General features: G+C 42.8%; 1 protein-coding gene across 2 annotated transcripts in view; it reads left to right on the forward strand.

The window, feature by feature from the left end:
• Positions 1-17,586, forward strand: part of GNA13 (G protein subunit alpha 13) — a gene marked incomplete at both ends in the record, with an annotated part of 38,709 nt that overhangs the window by 18,180 nt on the left and 2,943 nt on the right. Inside the window, one exon of one of the 2 annotated variants that reach the window (XM_080713424.1) lies at positions 17,507-17,557. The exons of the other annotated variant lie outside the window; for it this stretch is intronic. Coding sequence (XP_080569550.1) covers positions 17,507-17,557 — 51 coding nt within the window. The remainder of the gene's footprint in view (positions 1-17,506; positions 17,558-17,586) is intronic. 2 annotated transcript variants of the gene reach the window in all.

A 17,586-nucleotide genomic window follows, 5' to 3' on the forward strand; every position in this document is an offset into this window, starting at 1 on the left:
TCTGTTCAGCCTTATGTCCTGCTCATTTAACGTTGCAACATTAGCATTTCCTGGAGGTGATTTTCTCAGAGGACAAGCAAGGCATTCTTTAGAATTACATGAGAATTTTTTACATCAATGGGAAATTCTTAGGAACAGAAGGTGGTGGTTCTCAGTGGTAACATGCAGGCTAAGTCTTTCCACGTTGGGTCAGCATTATATTTTATGTCAGGCCAGCCGGTCTCGCACTGAGAGCCTCCTTTCTCACATTCAAAGCTTTAAGTTAGCAGGAAGTGGTGGCGCACATTTGTAATCCCAGTACTTGTGAGGCTGAGACTGGAGGAGTGCAGGTTTAAGGACAGTCTTAGCAAGTAGTGAGACTCACCAACTTAGCAAGGCCCTGTTAAAAAATAAACATAAAATCAACCTGGGGTGTCGCTCAGAGGTAGAATGCCTCTGGGTTCAATCTCCAGCACCAAGCTGGGCGTGGTGGCGCAGCTTGTAATCCCAGTGCTTGGGAGGTGGAGGCAGGATCATGCAGGTTCGAAGCCAGCCACAGACCCTGTTTCCAAATTAAAAAGTATAAAAATAGGTCTGGGAGTGTAGCCCGGAGGTAGAAGGGTTTTCAGGAACCCCAGTATCACAAAAAAAAAAAAAAATCCCACATCAATAAAGTTTGTACTTTTACTTTCAAAAGATAATAGCAAAGTTGAACATTTTTTAAGATATGTATTTGTAAATGCTTATTAGATGTATGGATAAAACTTTTTCTCTACTTCTCTAGTAAGAGAAAAGTAAGGTCCTTTTGACTAATGTAGTAAGAGAATTATTCAGCTGTTAGACATTTTGTGTTAGTGGAAATTGGAATGAATTGGGACTATGAGAATACTCTTAGAAAACTCAGCTACTAAGAATATTAACCAGCCGGGCGTGGTGGCGCATCTTGTAATCCCCGCTTGGGAGGCTGAGACAGGAGGGTCACACAGGTTCCAAGCCAGCCTCAGCTACTCAGTGAGGCTCTCAGCAACTTAATGAGATCCTGTTTCTAAATAAAGTAGGTCTGGGAATATAGCCCGAAGGTAGAAAAGCCCCTGGGTTCCACCCCCACTAACACACACACACACACACACACACACACACACACACACACACAGAATATTAACCAGCCGGCCGTGGTGGCTCACGCTTGTAATCCCAGCATTTGGGAGGCTGAGACAGGAGGATTGCGGTTCACGGACAGCCTCAGCTACTTAGTGAGGCTCTCCGTAACTTAGTGAGACCCTATTTCAAAATAAAGAATAAAAAATAGGGCAGGGGGTATAGCTCGGAGGTCGAATGCCTGTGGGTCCCATCCCCACACACGCAAAAAAAAAAAAAAAAAAAAAAAAAAAAAATATATATATATATATATATATATATATATATATATTAACCATAAGTTATTTCGGCGATGAGTGTGACCTTGGTTTAAAGAGGAATTACTAGTGGAAAGTGGTGGCAAGTAACAGGCAATTTACAGGATAAAGTTCTTAGTTTTTTCTAAAATCTCTTTTTTAATTTTTGGTACTGGGGATTGAAACCAGAGGCATCTTACCTCCAGTTTATACCTCTAGCTTGATATTATTTATTTGGAAACAGGGTCTCACTAAGTAGCTGAGGCTGGCTGTGAACCTGTGATCCTCCTGTCTCTGCTTCCCAAGTCCTGGGATTACAAACATGCATCACCATGCCTGGCTAAAAATCGCTTCTTTTTTTTTTTTTTTTTTTTTTGTAGTACTGGGGATGGAACCCAGGGGTATTCTACCTCTGAGCTACACCTGCATCCCTATTTTTTATTCTTTATTTTGAAACAGGACCTCACTGAGTTGCAAAGGGCTTCACTAAGTAGCTGAGGCTGTCCTCGAACTGCGATCCTCCTGTTTCAGCCTCCCGAATGCTGGGACTACAAGGTGTGCCACCATGCCAGGCTGGAAGTTTTAACTGAGATTATATAGATATGAAAAGTGCTAGCAGAAATTTGAAACTGTGGTCATTTAGAGTCTGTGTAATTTTGCTATATTTATACAGTTATACCCCAGCCTCTTTTATTATTTTTTGTTTTGAAGCAGGATCTGGTTGATTTGCTGAGACTGGCTTTACATCTGCTACCCTGCTGTCTCTCTCAGGTCCTGGGATTATAGGCATGTGTACCACCATGCTGACTGAACAAGAGTTTATTTTTATTTATTTATTTTTTATTAATACTAGGGATTGAACCTAGGGGCATTCTACCTCAAAACTATTCCCTAGCCCTTTCTTTCTTTTTCTTTTCTTTCTTTCTTTCTTTCTTTCTTTCTTTCTTTCTTTCTTTCTTTCTTTCTTTCTTTCAGTGGTACTGGGGGTGGAACCCAGAGGCTTTCTACCTCCGGGCCTTTTTTTTTTTTTTTTGGAAACAGGGTCTCACTAAGTGGCTGAGAGCCTCACTAAGTAACTGAGGCTGGCTTCGAACCTGTGCGATCCTCCTGTCTCAGTCTCCCAAGCACTGGGATTACAAGCATGCGCCACCACGCCCGGCTTCATTCTTTATTTTGAAACAGGGTCTCACTGAGTTGTGGAGGCCTCACTAAGTAGCTAAGGCGGAGTGAGAACCTGTGGGCCTCCTGTCTCAGTCCCCCAAGTACTGGGATTACAAGCGTATAGTTATACAGCAAAGGAAAAGAGCTCTGTTTTGGGAGATGGAAGTAAAAACTGTCTTGCTCTAAATGAACCAAGCAAAAAGGCATGAGTGCTGGCACTCACACATGCACTAGTAATAAAGGCAGGACTGCCCTCGCCAAACGTGTTGTGCAGCGCATCACATACTTGATTTTTTTCCAGAGAAAAATGAATAGAGAAAGTCATTAAGGAAAAAAAAAAGGCAGTCTCAGAGATAAGGAACAATAAAATTGATCCTTTGTGAAAACCAGGCAAGATAGGAACCTTGAAGGGCATTAAATGGGAGGAGAAGGGAGACTGGCCCCAGCAAGCGGGCCAGCCAGTGCCCTGAGACCCTCCAGCACCTCTGTCCTGTTTTACTTAGAGGTTGAGAGGAAGAAGGCACAGGATAGGTACTTAGCTTATTTCAACTATTTGAAATAGAATGGTTTCATATGATCAGGCCTGTTTTTATATTTACTGACTTGAAGGAATTGTAAATAACGTCAGAATCTTTGATTTTACATAAATACTATGAGCAGAGCATTTCTTTTTCTTTTTGATCCTAGGGATTGGCCCCGAGGGGCTTCTACCTCTGAGCTATCCCCCAGCTGTTTTATTTTTTATTTTTGAACAGGATCTCACTTAGTTGCAGAGGGTGGCCTCCAACCCAGGCAGAGCATTTCATGGTGTATTTTCACATGAACACGTGGAGACACAAGAAAGAAAGGATGGGATGGAAAACTGAGTCTTCATAAGAAATACTACCTTTTGTCTTTGTTACTATCCACATCCTTAAGTTGAAGAGTCTTGACTCGTTAGCCAGCTTGAAACTCAAACTTTCCCATTTTCTGTTACTATTTCTTTTACTATTTGGCATTTAATTCTTGTTGAAAACTACATGCTAGATGGAAAGGCTTATATTACACAGCCTACTTAGAGAATAGTATACTAAAGTCTTCTTAATTGAGACTTCATCAGGATGTGCTCAGGACTGAAAGTTTGAGTGATGCAAATGTGCATCCTCGAGGAGAGCTTACGTGTAGGTCTCTTAAAGGCAAGTTAGTAAGTTTCCTCTTTTCCTCAAGCATGCTTAATGAGCCCTGCCTAATTAATATTCAGGAAACAATTTGACCTGAATTTGGGGATTGTAAGACTGGTGGAAATTGAAGACATATTATAGGTATACAAAACCTTATGCTAATAGAGGCCGTTCACAGTTGTCATCCGGTTAAGGGATGAGTAGAAGGTTTTCTCCCCACTCTTTTGATTCTTTTCCCCAGATATTCCACCATTGCAAGTAGAAGCATTTAAATATACATGGAAAGTGTGCAACCACTTTAAACCATTGGCAGCAGGTGTTTTAGAACAAACACCTATCTTGTAATGTTCCAGCACTTCAGAGAATGTCTGCTCCTCATAGCACTTCACTGCGTGATGGCCCTGTATGAAGAGACTGTCAGCTTGCGATTATACTGTCAGTCTCAGAATCACTTAAATACTTAGGTTTCAGAAGAGAAGTTCCCACCACTTAATGATCTTGTTAATAGAAAATGTCTTTGAATTTAATATTTATTGAACTATTATGTTTACTTTTTTTGTTTTTGGTGGTACTGGGGTTCCTGGAAGCCTTTCTACCTCCGGGCTACACTCCCAGACCTATTTTGTATTTTTTTTAATTTGGAAACAGGGTCTCTTAAGCCAACGAGGCTGGCTTCGAACCTGTGCGATCCTCCTGTCTCTGGCTCCCAAGCGCGGGGATTGCAAGCCTGCGCCACCACGCCCGGCTTATGTTTACTTTTAATCAACAGGTTATTGTAGGTAATGCCAGTCTTATAACCAAAAGAGCTTCAATACATAAAAATAGGATAATTTTTTACTTTTTTATGGTACTGAGGATTCTACCTCAGAGCTACACCCCCAGCCCAATTTTATTTTTTTATTGTGAAACAGGGTCTTACTAGGTTGAAGAGAGTCTTACTACATGCCTAGGCTGTTTTCAAACCTGTGATCCTCCTATCTCAGTCTCCAAGTACTAGGATTACAGGCATCCACCATCATACCCAGAATTTTTTACTCTTTAATTTACTACCTTATTTTATTCTACATAGTTTACTTTTTTTAATGTGCTAGGGATTCAACCTAGGGACGTGCTACCTCTGAGATACACCCCTAGCCCTTTTTTTTTTTTTAAATTTTGAAAAAAGGTCTCACTAAGTTGCGAAGACTGGCCTGAAACCTGCAACCCTCTTTTCTCAGCCCAAGTATAGAATTACAAGTGTGTGCCATTGTACCAGGCTACTTTTTTTTTCCAAAGTGAACTTTTTGTCATTTATAAACATACTTAATTAGCTTGCAATTAAGTTTTCACATTTTTATAAGATTAAGCAATGATGGTTCTTTTAAAGAGCCCATTTCAGTGCCTCAGTCTTTTGCCTTTCACCATGGTCTATATAAAATAATCTAGTAAAATGAAATAACTATATCCATCATATATATTAATCTAAAATTCTTATTGTTGGAATTTGACATTGAAAATTTGACAGTTTTCCAGTATTAGTAATTACGAGACATACTGCCTATCACAAAACGCCTTTCAGAATCATCCTGGGCTTCACCACCTCTGGAGATCTAGTCTAGGGGCAGGTCCAGCCCTGCCTTGCCAGTACTTAGAATTTAGATCTGCTAAACCTTTACAGATTTCAGAAACATTCTAAATCTACTCAGAAAGAGCAGTCATGAGGATTCATCGTCATCTTTGCCCCTTCCAGATTCTATCTGATTATTACTCTTTTAACTACAGAGTACTTTAGCGCTTTTATTGCATATCTTTTTGATTTATAACATTTAATGATCACTTGCATGGAGTAGGATCTTCGTGTTCAATCTTCCCCATAGCACAGTGCGTTCAGGGTATCCAGAGGTACTGAAGAAGGCAGTGTATTTCATGCCTGGGAATAACTCAGTCATGTCAATTTAAGTTCTTCTCTTGATTTTCTTCCATCACTATTTATATCTTTGTAAACAAATAGAATTTAGTGATAAAGAGTTACTTTAAAAACCTTCCTGCAGCCAGGGGTAGTGACCCACACCTATAGTCCAGTACTCCAGAGGCCGAGACAGGAGGATTGCAAGTTTAAGGCCAACCAACCTCAGCAACTTAGCAAGAAGCTGCTTCAAAAATAAAGAGGGCAGGGGTGTGGCTCCTGGGTTCAATCCCCAATGCCAGAAATAAAAGCCTTCATCCAGATGTGGTGGCATACTCTTGTAATCCCGGTACTTATGAGGCTGAGACAGGAGGATCATGGGTTCATAGCCAGCCTCAAGAATTTAATAAGCCCTCTGCAACTTAGTGAGATCCTGTTTCAAAATAAAAAAGGGACTGGGGTGTAGCTCAGAGGTAGAACGCCCTGGGTTCCATCCCCAGCACACAAACTCCTTCCCGCTCCATTGGAAGGCACCCCTCCTTCCCCGCCTGCTGCCTCGATGTGCCGCCAGTACTTTGGTGGATGGAGTTTATACTGGCCTGTCTTGGACTGTGTCCATGTACTGTTGTTTGACATGCTCTGATTGGCGGGGGGGGGGGGGTTCATTTTACTATATATTTATAGTAAAGAAATTATGCAGCAATTAATAAAACCTTCCTACTCCGTATTTAATGCTTACAATGACTGACATTTGTAGAAATAATAAGATGGAAACAGGATGTCATAAAGAGGAAGTTATAACAAAAGTTCAGCAGATGTTTACATACCTGTTGCTGTGCACAAGGTGGTGTTCCTATTCTGAGACACAGACAGGTGTCGCAGGAGGCCTGGGCCTAGACTTCTGCAGACGGGACTCCCCCCCCCGCGTGAAGGGGAGGCTGAGAGGCCCGCCGCGTCAGCGCCCAGGATGCTGGCGTGTAGCATGTGATTAGTCGGGAAGTTGTGGTGGGCTGGGGACCACGCCAAAAATCAGTTTACCTTAAATTCTTAGTGAAGAAATGATTTCAATTCTTGTCACTAAAATAGTTGTCTTTCAATTTCTGCCACTAGAATAGCTCTGTCTGCTAAGCCACCTAACCGCTCTGGCTTCAGGCTTTTCTTCTTTAAAGGGGGGGCAAGGTTAGTTGTTTGAGCACTCCTCCCGTTGCCATCTGTGTGTCCTGTGTCTTCCTGTATGAGTGTAGATGCTCCAAGGAGGGGAGGAGGGTGTCGGGTGGGGAGCAGTGTCAGAGGCGGCAGGGTACACGGAGAACAGAGCAGGAGAGGGTCATGTTGGATCAGCTGGGACAGGCTAACGTGACTTACTAACTCTTAAGTCATCACCAAGACTGTTCTCCCTCTGCTGTTCTAGGTAGTCCTTGGTAAAGACTTTTTGCCCAAGCAGTACAAGTGGATTGTGTCCTTAGTCCTTAAGTTTTCCCAGTGTTCTTCAGATGGATGAGTTTCTCAGTATTAAAGTTGCTAGTAAGCCGGGCGTGGTGGTGCACGCTTGTAATCCCCGCGCCTGAGAGGCTGAGACAGGAGGATCGCGCAGGTTTGAAGCCAGCCTCAGCTACTTAGTGAGACCCTGTTTCCAAATAAAATAGAAAATAGGTCTGGAAATATATCCCAGAGGTAGAAAGCCTCTGGGTTCCTCCCCAGTATCACCAAAAAGTATTTATAAAATAAAATAAAGTTGCTAGCAACCCTGCTTCCTTTTAAAAACAAAGCCTGTATTGTTTCTCTCTAAGGAGACTATCCCCCAGTAGGGCAGGCTAGGTTCTAGGGACCGCAGTCCTCTGGAAGTGTCTGGGCGGGTGCTGGAAGAGGAGCGGGGACAGAAGCGGGCAGGTGGGAGTTGGGGAGGGGCCTCCTTCCACCAGCCTCCTTGGGGACCTGAAAGTGGCTCTCGCAGGAGCAGGTTACTTTTGTAAGTTTAACTGAGGGTCCTGTTGCTAGAATATAATTAGGAGTTCTAGTAACTTTTCGCATTTGTGCTTTTTAGAGGCCCAACAGTGTTACACCTGGAATAACAGGTTCGTTAATTTTTAATCACAAAATCTCAGCGTGTGCTTAAAGGCCGTGTGGACTATGGTGGACATTTGAAATTAGGCAGCTAGGCTGTTAGTGAAGCGAATCATACAGCTGGTCTGCAGTGCCAGTCAGCTTTAGAAGAGAAAGCTATACAGAGACTCAATTTCACTGTTGATTTCCAATCCAGAAATCCCAAATGAAGACTTGGTTTTTATGGGCGTGACTTAGTTGAATTTTGAAAAATATAAAATGTTTCTTGAAACTTACTTTTGCTGTAAGATATCATTAAATTTCTAGTCCAGTTCCTTAGCATCTTGGCACTTGTACAAGGCTTTTAAAAAGCTAATTTGTCAGTGGTAGAATACTTGCTTAGCATGCTTGCCCAGCACCACAAAAAACAAAAAGAAAAAGAAAGAAAGAGAAAATGTCTTTATTGAGTAGCTGCTGCCCAGGGCATGTGACTGAGCCGAGCAGCGCTGCTGCTCGGGAGCGTGTGTGGGACTCTTGTCAGACCCTTCAGTGTTTCTTCTTGGCCGGTCACCACTGCAGTTTAGCCACCTCCAGCTGAAGGTTGGGAGGAGGCTGCTTACCTGCAGTTAAACGGACTTTGAAATAGGGGGCTTTCCTTTGCACTTGCACTGGGGCCTGGAAGCTGCTGCTGCTGAAGTTCGGGTGGGGATGGCTGGCGCGCTCTGTCAATCTTGACAGCAGAGAATGTAGATAAGGCAGTTTGACACTGCGCGTGATTCCAGCAATGGTAGTTGTTGAAATGACTTTGCCAGAGTATGAGCTTCGCCAAAAAGGCTGTTTTGCCTTGTAATTTTGGGTTGAATTCCTTCAGAAATAGAACCAACTCTTCCCCAAAGCTAATTTCCAAAACCAGTGTTCAACAGTCGTGGTATTTCTTGTTCAGAAAAAATTCAGTTTCATGCTCAAAAATTTCAGTAGTAACTGGGCATGGTGGCACGGGCTTGTAACCCTAGCACTCGGGAGGCTGAGATAGGAGAATCGCAGGTTTGAGGCCAGTCTCAGCAATTTAGCTTAGACCCTCAGTAACTTAGGAAGATCCTGTTTCAATGTAAAAAATGAAAAGGGCAGAGGTCATGCTCCTGGTTTCAGCCCCCAATTCCACATACAAATAAATACATAAAGCAAGCTTCTATTTTTCAGTAAAACTTCACTGCTGAACCACTGAATTGTGATCGGGCACAACAGAATATTCACTATTTGGTTCTGACAAAAGTTCACACTTTTAGTGATTAGTCAATTTCACAAGAGGAAATTAGGCTCATCATTGGCACTGCCGATTCAGCAGCTCATGACAGACCCGTGTACTTCCCATAGACTACCCATTCATACAGGCTGATTCTTCAGGCACTCCAAGCTTAGCATTTGTTCCTTGAGTAAAAAAACAGCACTGTGCCGGGCGTGGTGGCGCACACTTTTAATCCCAGCGCTTGGGAGGCTGAGATAGGAGGATCACGCAGGTTCAAAGCCAGCCTCGCTGTTTTAAGAGACCCTGTTTCCAAATAAAATATAAAATAGGTCTGGGAGTGTAGCCGGGAGGTAGAAGGGTTCCATCCCCAGTACCACCACAAAACACACACGCACACACAAAACACAAAACAAAAAAAAAAAAAAACAGCACTGCTACCAAGCATGGTGGCACATGCTTGTAATCCCAGCACTTGGGAGGCTGAGACAGGAGGATCACACAGGTTGGAAGCCAGCTTCAGCAACTTAGTGAGACCTTGTTTCCAAAAAAAGTATAAAAATAGGTCTGGGAGTATACCCTGGAGATAGAAAAGCCCTGGGTTCCACCCCCAGTACCACAAAACAAAAAACTACAGCAACACCAACAAAAAAAACCCCAGCACTGTTGCTAATAAACTCAGCAAGAATCAAAGAAAGTTTTGAAATCTTTTTTTTTTTTTTTTTTTTTTTGTAGTACTGGAGATTGGACTCAGAGCATTTAATCTCCGAGCTACACCCCCAGCTCTATTTTTTATTTATTTTGAAGCAGAGTCTCACCAAGTTGCCGAGGCCTCACAAGTAGCTGAGGCTGCCTGAGAACCTGTGAGCCTCTTGTCTGCCTCCCAGGTTCTGGGATTATAAGCATTCATTTTAGTTGGCATTTGATAGTCATTCCTAATGCCCTCAACTCTAAGCAACTGTCCTCTCAGAAAGGCTAATGGCATTATTTCTCTGGACATATTTCTTTGGTTGCTGTAATCAAACATGAATTAATGAGCTCATTAGGGGTAAGTGGCATTCTCTGCTTGGCTAATGAATGAACTATTTGGAGACTTGGATTCTGGACGCATTTTCATTCTTTGTGAACAAATTCTGTGATGATCTGTTGCCTTTTAAATTTTGGAACTTCTTTTCTAACTTGCTGTCCTATCAGTTGGGAATTGGTGAAGAGTGTTTAGTGTCTAAACGTTGCTGTATGTTATATTCTTTTAGCATAGCTGCCGTTCATTGCACAATAAGTACAGTGCTTTGCCATTTACCTTGATATCAGAATGATCCACATGGCAGTGAAGTTAACAGTGTGACATTCAAAGTCTTCATGCTATTCTGTTATCTTTTTTCTCTTTATGGTAGATAGGAACTTATTACCAATGAATTTTAATATTGTGGAACAGCAGTACTGATGGCATTTGAAACATACAGCCATAGCTCTGCCACTGCAGTTCAGTGCCCAGAGCAGGGTCCCTGGCCGTAGGAGTGCCAACACAGCCTCTGCCTCCTGGGCGCCTGGCCTGGGGAGCACGAAGGCAGCCCGGCACGGCGCACGAGCCAGCCAGCGAGGCCGGCTCCGGTGCGGCCATCCGCGGACATGCAGAGTTGAGTTTCAAATCATTTTCACATGTCATGAAATATTCTTTTACCTTTCCCTCACCATTTAGAAATGAGCCAGACAAGAGCAGACAGTAGACTGGATTTGGATCCTGGTGTAGAATAATCTGGACATACAAAAAGAGTTGGCTCTCCACCAGTAATAGCAGTTTACTACCATCGTTGAGGCTGCACATTTAGTGGGACTGTCATGGGGATCCTTTTTAAAGGCCTTGGTACGTATTTCCAGATGGCTTTCTGGAATATGTATGCCTATCCAAAAATCTCCATTTGATCCTCCTCTCTATAGACTTCAGAAATTTTTCTTCAGCCAGGCATGGTGGCGCACACTTGTCATCCCAGTACTTGGGAGGCTGAGACAGGAGGATCACAGACTCATGGCCAGCCTCAACTACTTAGTGAGGCGCTCCAATTCTGTTTCAAAATAAGAATTTAAAAAAAAATAGGTTTAGGGGTATAACTTGGAGGTAGAATGCCCTAGGTTCAACCCCCAGTACTGCAAGGGGGGGGGTGGTAAAGCTGCCGGTAGTTTTGACCATGTTCTTCCCCCCAAAAAAACAGGTAGCATCTTCTTGTGTATTCTGTGGCTATTGAGCTTAAATTTCCTGTCCTTTTAAAGTGCCTTCTGAGTCCTGTCCGTTAGCTATTTCAGTGGTGCAGAGGAGAGCATTGAGTAAAACTGCCTCTTGTTCAACATCTGGGCATGTAAACTGCTAAGTCTCTATAACTGCTTGATAGAAACTTTTTTCTAACTATGTTTCCATCTTTTATATTAACTTCAAACTTAGGGTTTCTGGTTCATTTTGTCTTTACAAACAGAAAAGGATGTTTATAACAAACATTCTTGTGGATGGGGCATGCCATTGAGGCCATTCCCAGCCTAGTCACAGTTCTGTCAATTTTTCTGTAGCCTCCGCTTTGTAGACCCTCATAGGATTTTAAAACTCAGAAGGCAGCTGAGGCTCCCCGAGTCGTTGACAGTCGCAGCAGTAAGCTTGCCTTTGGTTGGAGCCACCGCTTAGATGGACATTTAGATGTCCCAAACTAAAGAAATGCTGAAAGACTTCCCAGAATGCCACGTTGTTTTATACTTTCCAAGCTTACAGTAACCTAGAAAGCAAGCTATCTCAGTTTTCTGAACACAGAATAAAAGAACTAGAGAGTAACATACAATATCTTAAATTTAAAAGCCTTAATATGAAATAAATTTTCTTTAGAATTTTAGTAAAAAGTCCCTTCAATAACATGAAATGAACTGGGAAAAGTTAAAACATTTTCAAGTTATAACCAACAGCAAATGACTCTTAAACCCATAATATTAACCTGGGCAGAGTGGCCCAGGCCTGTAATCCCAGTACGTGGGAGGCTGAGATGGGAGGACAAGGACTCAGTTCAAGGATAGCCTCAGCATTTTAGTGAGGCACTTTATAATATAGGAGACCCTGTTTCGAAAATAGGGCTGGGGGTGTAGCTCAGAGGTAGAATATCCTGGGTTCCATCCCTAGTACCACAAAACAAAATAATATTTCTTGCCCAAAACATGAAATCCTTTACTTTTGTATTAGCAAAGAGTTTAAGCCATATAACTTGAAAACTGATTGACAGCAAAAGCAAGTTTCATGCCGAGCGTGGCAGCGCACGCTTGTAATCCCCGCGCCTGGAAGGTGGAGACAGGAGGATCGCGCAGGTTCGAAGCCAGCTGCGCTGGCTTAAGAGACCCTGTTTCCAAATAAAATATAAAATAGGTCTGGGAGTGTAGCCCGGAGGTAGAAGGGTTTCATCCCAGTACCACAAAAAAAAAAAAAAAACAAGTTTCATGTTAATAAACACAAGGCATATAAGGAAAGAAAAACCTAATTTTAAATAAGTGATAGAGACTGAAAATGTTGCTTTGGGTGAAAATTGAGTGATTATCTGTTGAACTAGTGAATTTTTCCTCACCTTATTGTTGGGGAAATTGCAGCCTAGGGAAGTGCAGGCTTGGCCAGATGACTCCGTTCTAGAAAATAGACTGGGGTTCCCACTTTTCCTTAGCATCAGTATTAGAAAGGCTGGTGTGAATTTGCAAGATCACCACAATGAGTGCACCAGTCCCACTGCACCCTCACGAACAGTGGGTCGGGTATAAGCATTTGCTTGGGCTTTCTTGGCAGGAGTTGTGTTTTTGTACTGGGGATTGGACCCAGGATCATTCTGCCTTTGAGTTACACCCTCAGCTTTATTTTACTTTATGTATTTTTTTTGTGTTTGGTACTAGGGATGGAACCCAGGGGCATTTTACCTCTGAGCTACATCCCTAGCCCTATTTATTATTCTTTATTTTGAAACAAGGTCTCACTAAGTTGAGGAGGGCCTCACTAAGTAGCTGGGGCTGGCCAGGAACCCAGTTCCTCTTGTCTCAGACTCCCAAATGTGGGGATTACAAGCATGTGCCACCATGCCCGGCTCCTATTTTATTTTTTATTTTGAAACAGGGTCTCACAAAGTTGCAGAGGGCCTTGCTGAATTGCTGGAGCCGGCTGCAAACCTGTCATCCTCCTATCTCAGCCTCCCAAGTACTGGGATTATAGGCATGTGCCATTCCACCCGGCTAGCATTTACTTTTTCAAGAGGAGAGGGTTGCTCCTTCAGATACTATTAGTGTGTTCATATTAATGTCTCAGTAACTTTCATTTCTCTGCCCATCTGTCAAGATAAACAGTACTAATTGAAATGCAGACTTGCAGAGTTGACCATTCATTGTTGATTTGGATGTGGGGCTTATTTGTGCTTTTAAGTAGAGTTCTCTTGTTCTGTGGTCCTGAAGATGCTGAGCACCGGTCACCAGACTGTGGAGCCTCTCAGAGTCTGCATCTTAGTTAGTTACAGAACCACCCGCAGAACACTCTTAGATGACCTTGGCCTAGTTGATCTTCATCTGGATTCACTGTTGAAGAACAGGCTCCGTACTCCCCTGCGGGGAGGGCCGACGGTGTGGCAGCAGCATCTTCAGCATGTTTAACCGCTGCCATAGTCATCCGAGATCACTGGGCATAATTCAGAAAGCATACAGCTATACGCTCCAAGTTGGTTATCATGTTAATTGAAAATATTAAAGCTGCTTATTAAAAAGAAATGAAAGGTCAGGCATAGTGGCACACACTTGTAATCCCAGTACTTGGGAGGCCGAGACAGGAGAATCTCAGATTCAAAAGAATTAAAAATAGGGGCTGTGGGGTTGCTCAGAGGTAGAATGCCCCTGGGTTTAATCCCCAGTACCACACACCCAAAAAAAGACTCAAATATTCAACATTAGATTAGATCAATGGTCTGTTTGTTTTCCTTTTGTGTGTTTGTGTGGTTCTGGGGATGGAACCCCATCTATCTTTGAGCTATAACCCCAGCCCAGTTTTTTAGTTTTTATTTTGAAACAAGAGCTCACTAAGTAGCTGAGGCTGGCCGTGAACCTACGATCTTCCTGTCTTGGCCTCCCAAGTACTGGGATTGTAAGCATGCACCACCATGCCAGAGTTATTTTTGTTGTTGTTTTTACCTTTTAGCATATAAATACTTAAACTATTGTGGCCTGTCATGGTGGCACAGGCTTATAAACCTAGTACCTGGGAGACTGACACGGGATCATCGAAGGGGCCCTCCGCACCATAGCGCTACTGTTTGTAAATAAATAATAAAATGGGGGTGGGGTGTAACTTGGAGGTAGAACATCCCTGGGTTTCACCCCTAGTAGTACACACAAACTATTGTAACCATTAAAATTTATAATTAAGTGGAAAATCAAGATACAAACTTATCCTTATTATTTCAACTATGTTCAATATATAAAAATGGAGAGAAGGAAATAACCTCAAATGTTAACAGTGGTTATCTCAGTGAGTAATGAAATTAATCGTTATTGCTTAATTCCTTAAGTATTTTATGAGTATAACCCTGTTTGGGTTGTGCAAAGAAGGCTATAAGTAAATAGTGATGTATTATTTAAAGATAAATCCCAGATTCTGTTGGTCTCTGGTTATCCATCAAAACATGAAAACATTGCTGGGTATAGAGGTACACACCTGTCATCCCAAGTACCTGGGAGACTGAGACAGGAGGATTAAACAGATTCAGGCCTCTTCAACTTAACAAGCCCTGTTTCAAAATAAAAAGGGCTGGATGTGGCTTGGAAGTAGAATGCCCTTGTGTTTAATCCAAGGGGAGAAGGAAGAAAGGGTTTTTATTTTTAAAATGGGTTGTATAATACAAAATATTCATATGGGTTTGACCAAATAACCTGTTAATGGAAAATGAAATAGTTGAAAATTTAAAATTTTTCTTCCCCTAAAAAAAGTGAAATGTATTTAGGTCCTATAAATACAAATATTTCAGGTCCAGAAAATGATAATGATCAAACACCACATACGGTCCTAAGGAAATTACAGACGCTTCTTGTTTTAATCAGTTCTATTATCACTGTGATCAAGTATCTGGCAGGAGCAGCTTTGAAGAGGAAAGGTTTATTTGGGTTCATGGTTTCCGAGGTTCCTCTCAGTCAGCAGGCTCCAAGACAGAGATACCAGAGCAGCGGAACAGGAAAGCTGCCCTCGGCTCCCGGCAGTGGCCAGGAGCCAACGGGGGCCAGGAACTCACAGTCCCCAGGGCCCAGCCCTGAGCTGCACTGCCGGCACGGGAGCTTTGCTGGTGGGCAGGCCATAGCTTAACCTAACCCCCACCCCACCACACGCATCATCTCCATCATCTCCATCTCCTCCTCCTCCTCCCCCCCTTCCCCTCCCCCAGCCCCCAATGATACGCTTCAAGGCAGAGCCCTCAAAGTGTGGTCCATCAGCTCCTTGGGATCACCAGAACTTTCCAGAGCTCTTTGAGTTGGGAACTCTCCATAGTGACACTGGATACTTGACAGTGTCGACATGCTGGTACAAGACAGCAGGGTGAAGTGGCCCAGTGGACCAAACTGTTAGCGCCTTGGCACACAGTCCGTCTGTTAGCCTCATACTATACTGCTCGTGTTCTTCACCACCATGTATTTGCAATTTTAAAAACCCAGAACCATAAAAATCAAATCCATTTTCACTTGGACTGCCCATGAGTGAACAGGACAGCTGTTGGTTGTGTTCCGTCTTCACCTTTGAGTAGCACCTCTCTGGCTTGTTCCGTGCTGACACAGGGCACTTGCCCTCTCCAGAAGCAGGGGATGGTGTAGGAAAAGCCCTGGGACTCAGCGCACTGGACCTGCACTGGCAGCCGTGTTTAACAGAGTGACACTTTGCCTAAAAGAAGAATTGCCATTCAGACATTTTTAAGAAATGAGTTATGTGAATCTGTCATTTTAAAGAAAATGACTGAGAGTTTTTGTTGCAGTGAGAAAACTGGAGCTTTCAAGCGAAAATTAGGATTTAGAAAAACATATCCCCTGCCTGCCAGTGTGAACTTGGCAGCTTTCCAAAGACTTAAAATTGAGGTGATATAACAAGTACGATTTTTTAAATATCCTAGAATGAGACGCACGAACATTGGATGATATGTATAACTTGGTAACCCACTGTGTTCCAAGTGACCAGTGACTGACTGTAGAATTATAAGTGGGCCAAAGTCCTTTCAGAGTACCAATGACTTTTTAACATAATAGAATGTGAAAAGCATATTGGTAGGGCTTCCAGTTCTACAGGGAACTAACCTTTAAGAAATGTATGCCAAATTTTGGCTTAGTAATAAGGAATATAACCTGAAAAGGTTATTAGAATACTCATCCTTTTCTAGTGCCACTTTTTGGTAAGGCCAGAGTTTATTTATTTCAAGCAGAATAACCCATCATAGGTGTTCAGACACAGAAGCAAATAAGAATTTTCCTTTTGTCTGTTAAGCCATAGAAAAATATGTTAACATGTCATGGGCTTATATTTTTAAATGGATTAAAATATTAAAAATCCTGTTTCACATGATAATATGCTGACTAGCAATAGCCACAACCCACACAAGCTTAAGATACAACAGGATCTTAAAATCAGGTCTGAGGTCTGTGCTGTAAGGTCTTGTGACTCAGCGTGTGTCCTGGGCACCCTTGAACGGCAGAGGCTGGAGCTCACCCAGACCCAAGTGCTAACCCAGGTCCTAGGAGTCCTGAGGTGGCGCTGTGCTCTGGCCCCGGGAAGCAGTGTCGGGCAGGGGCAGGAAGCACAGAGCCCTTTCTTCCCCAAACACCTTCCCCTCTTCTTTGTCTTTTCTTTTGTTGCCTTTTTGTTCTGTTTGGCTCTGCTGGAAATTGAACCCATAGGCACTCTGCCGCTGAGCTGCATCCCTGTCCCTTTTTCATTTTTAATTTTGAGACAGGCTGGCCCTGAGCCTGAGGCCTCTGACCTCAGCCTCCCAAGGACTTGGGGTGACAGGAGTATGCCACCTGGCTCAGGTTTGCCTCTTCCTAAGTTCTTTGGTTTTAGGACTGTATTCTCATACAGTTTGAAATTGTGGGAGAGACTAGCAGAAATCTGGACTCAGAAAGGGCAGCCCTCGGGAAGAAGGCACCTCAGCTGGTGAAGTCCGCAGCAGGCCGGCATCTCTCCCCAAGGTGTGCCTTCTGCTTGTTCCTGGGGAGTGTGCAGCCGTGAGGTTGCCTCGTCCTGAAAGATAATCACCGCTGCTGTAAGCTTAAGATAGGGAATGCACACTAAAAGAATCTTGCTTAAAAGTTTAGCTACGGATTTGTTTCTATCTCAAAAGCAATTTTTACCTTTTTGATTACATCTCCCATTCGGTACATAGTTCTGTCAAAAAAACATACATGTAATTCTGATACAATCAGTCTTTGAAGATTTAGCATTTTGGCAGAGCAGGCTATTTTATACATTTTTAGGAGGGTTTGCTGCTCAGTCTGAGTTAGTGACTCAACACAGTGTGTTTGGATTAAGCGTACACTCAGACAGTACAATATAAACTGTTGTAACAAGATCATCCATTTCTAAGCCTTCATAACTGTTTTATTTTCTTCTTGTTTTTAGGGTGAATCTGTAAAATATTTCCTGGATAACTTGGATAAACTTGGAGAATCAGTAAGTTTTAAAACTAGATGTTTATGTTT

This window comes from Muscardinus avellanarius (genome assembly GCF_963383645.1).
Source record: "Muscardinus avellanarius genome assembly, chromosome: 16".
In the NCBI taxonomy this organism is placed as follows: domain Eukaryota; kingdom Metazoa; phylum Chordata; class Mammalia; order Rodentia; family Gliridae; genus Muscardinus; species Muscardinus avellanarius.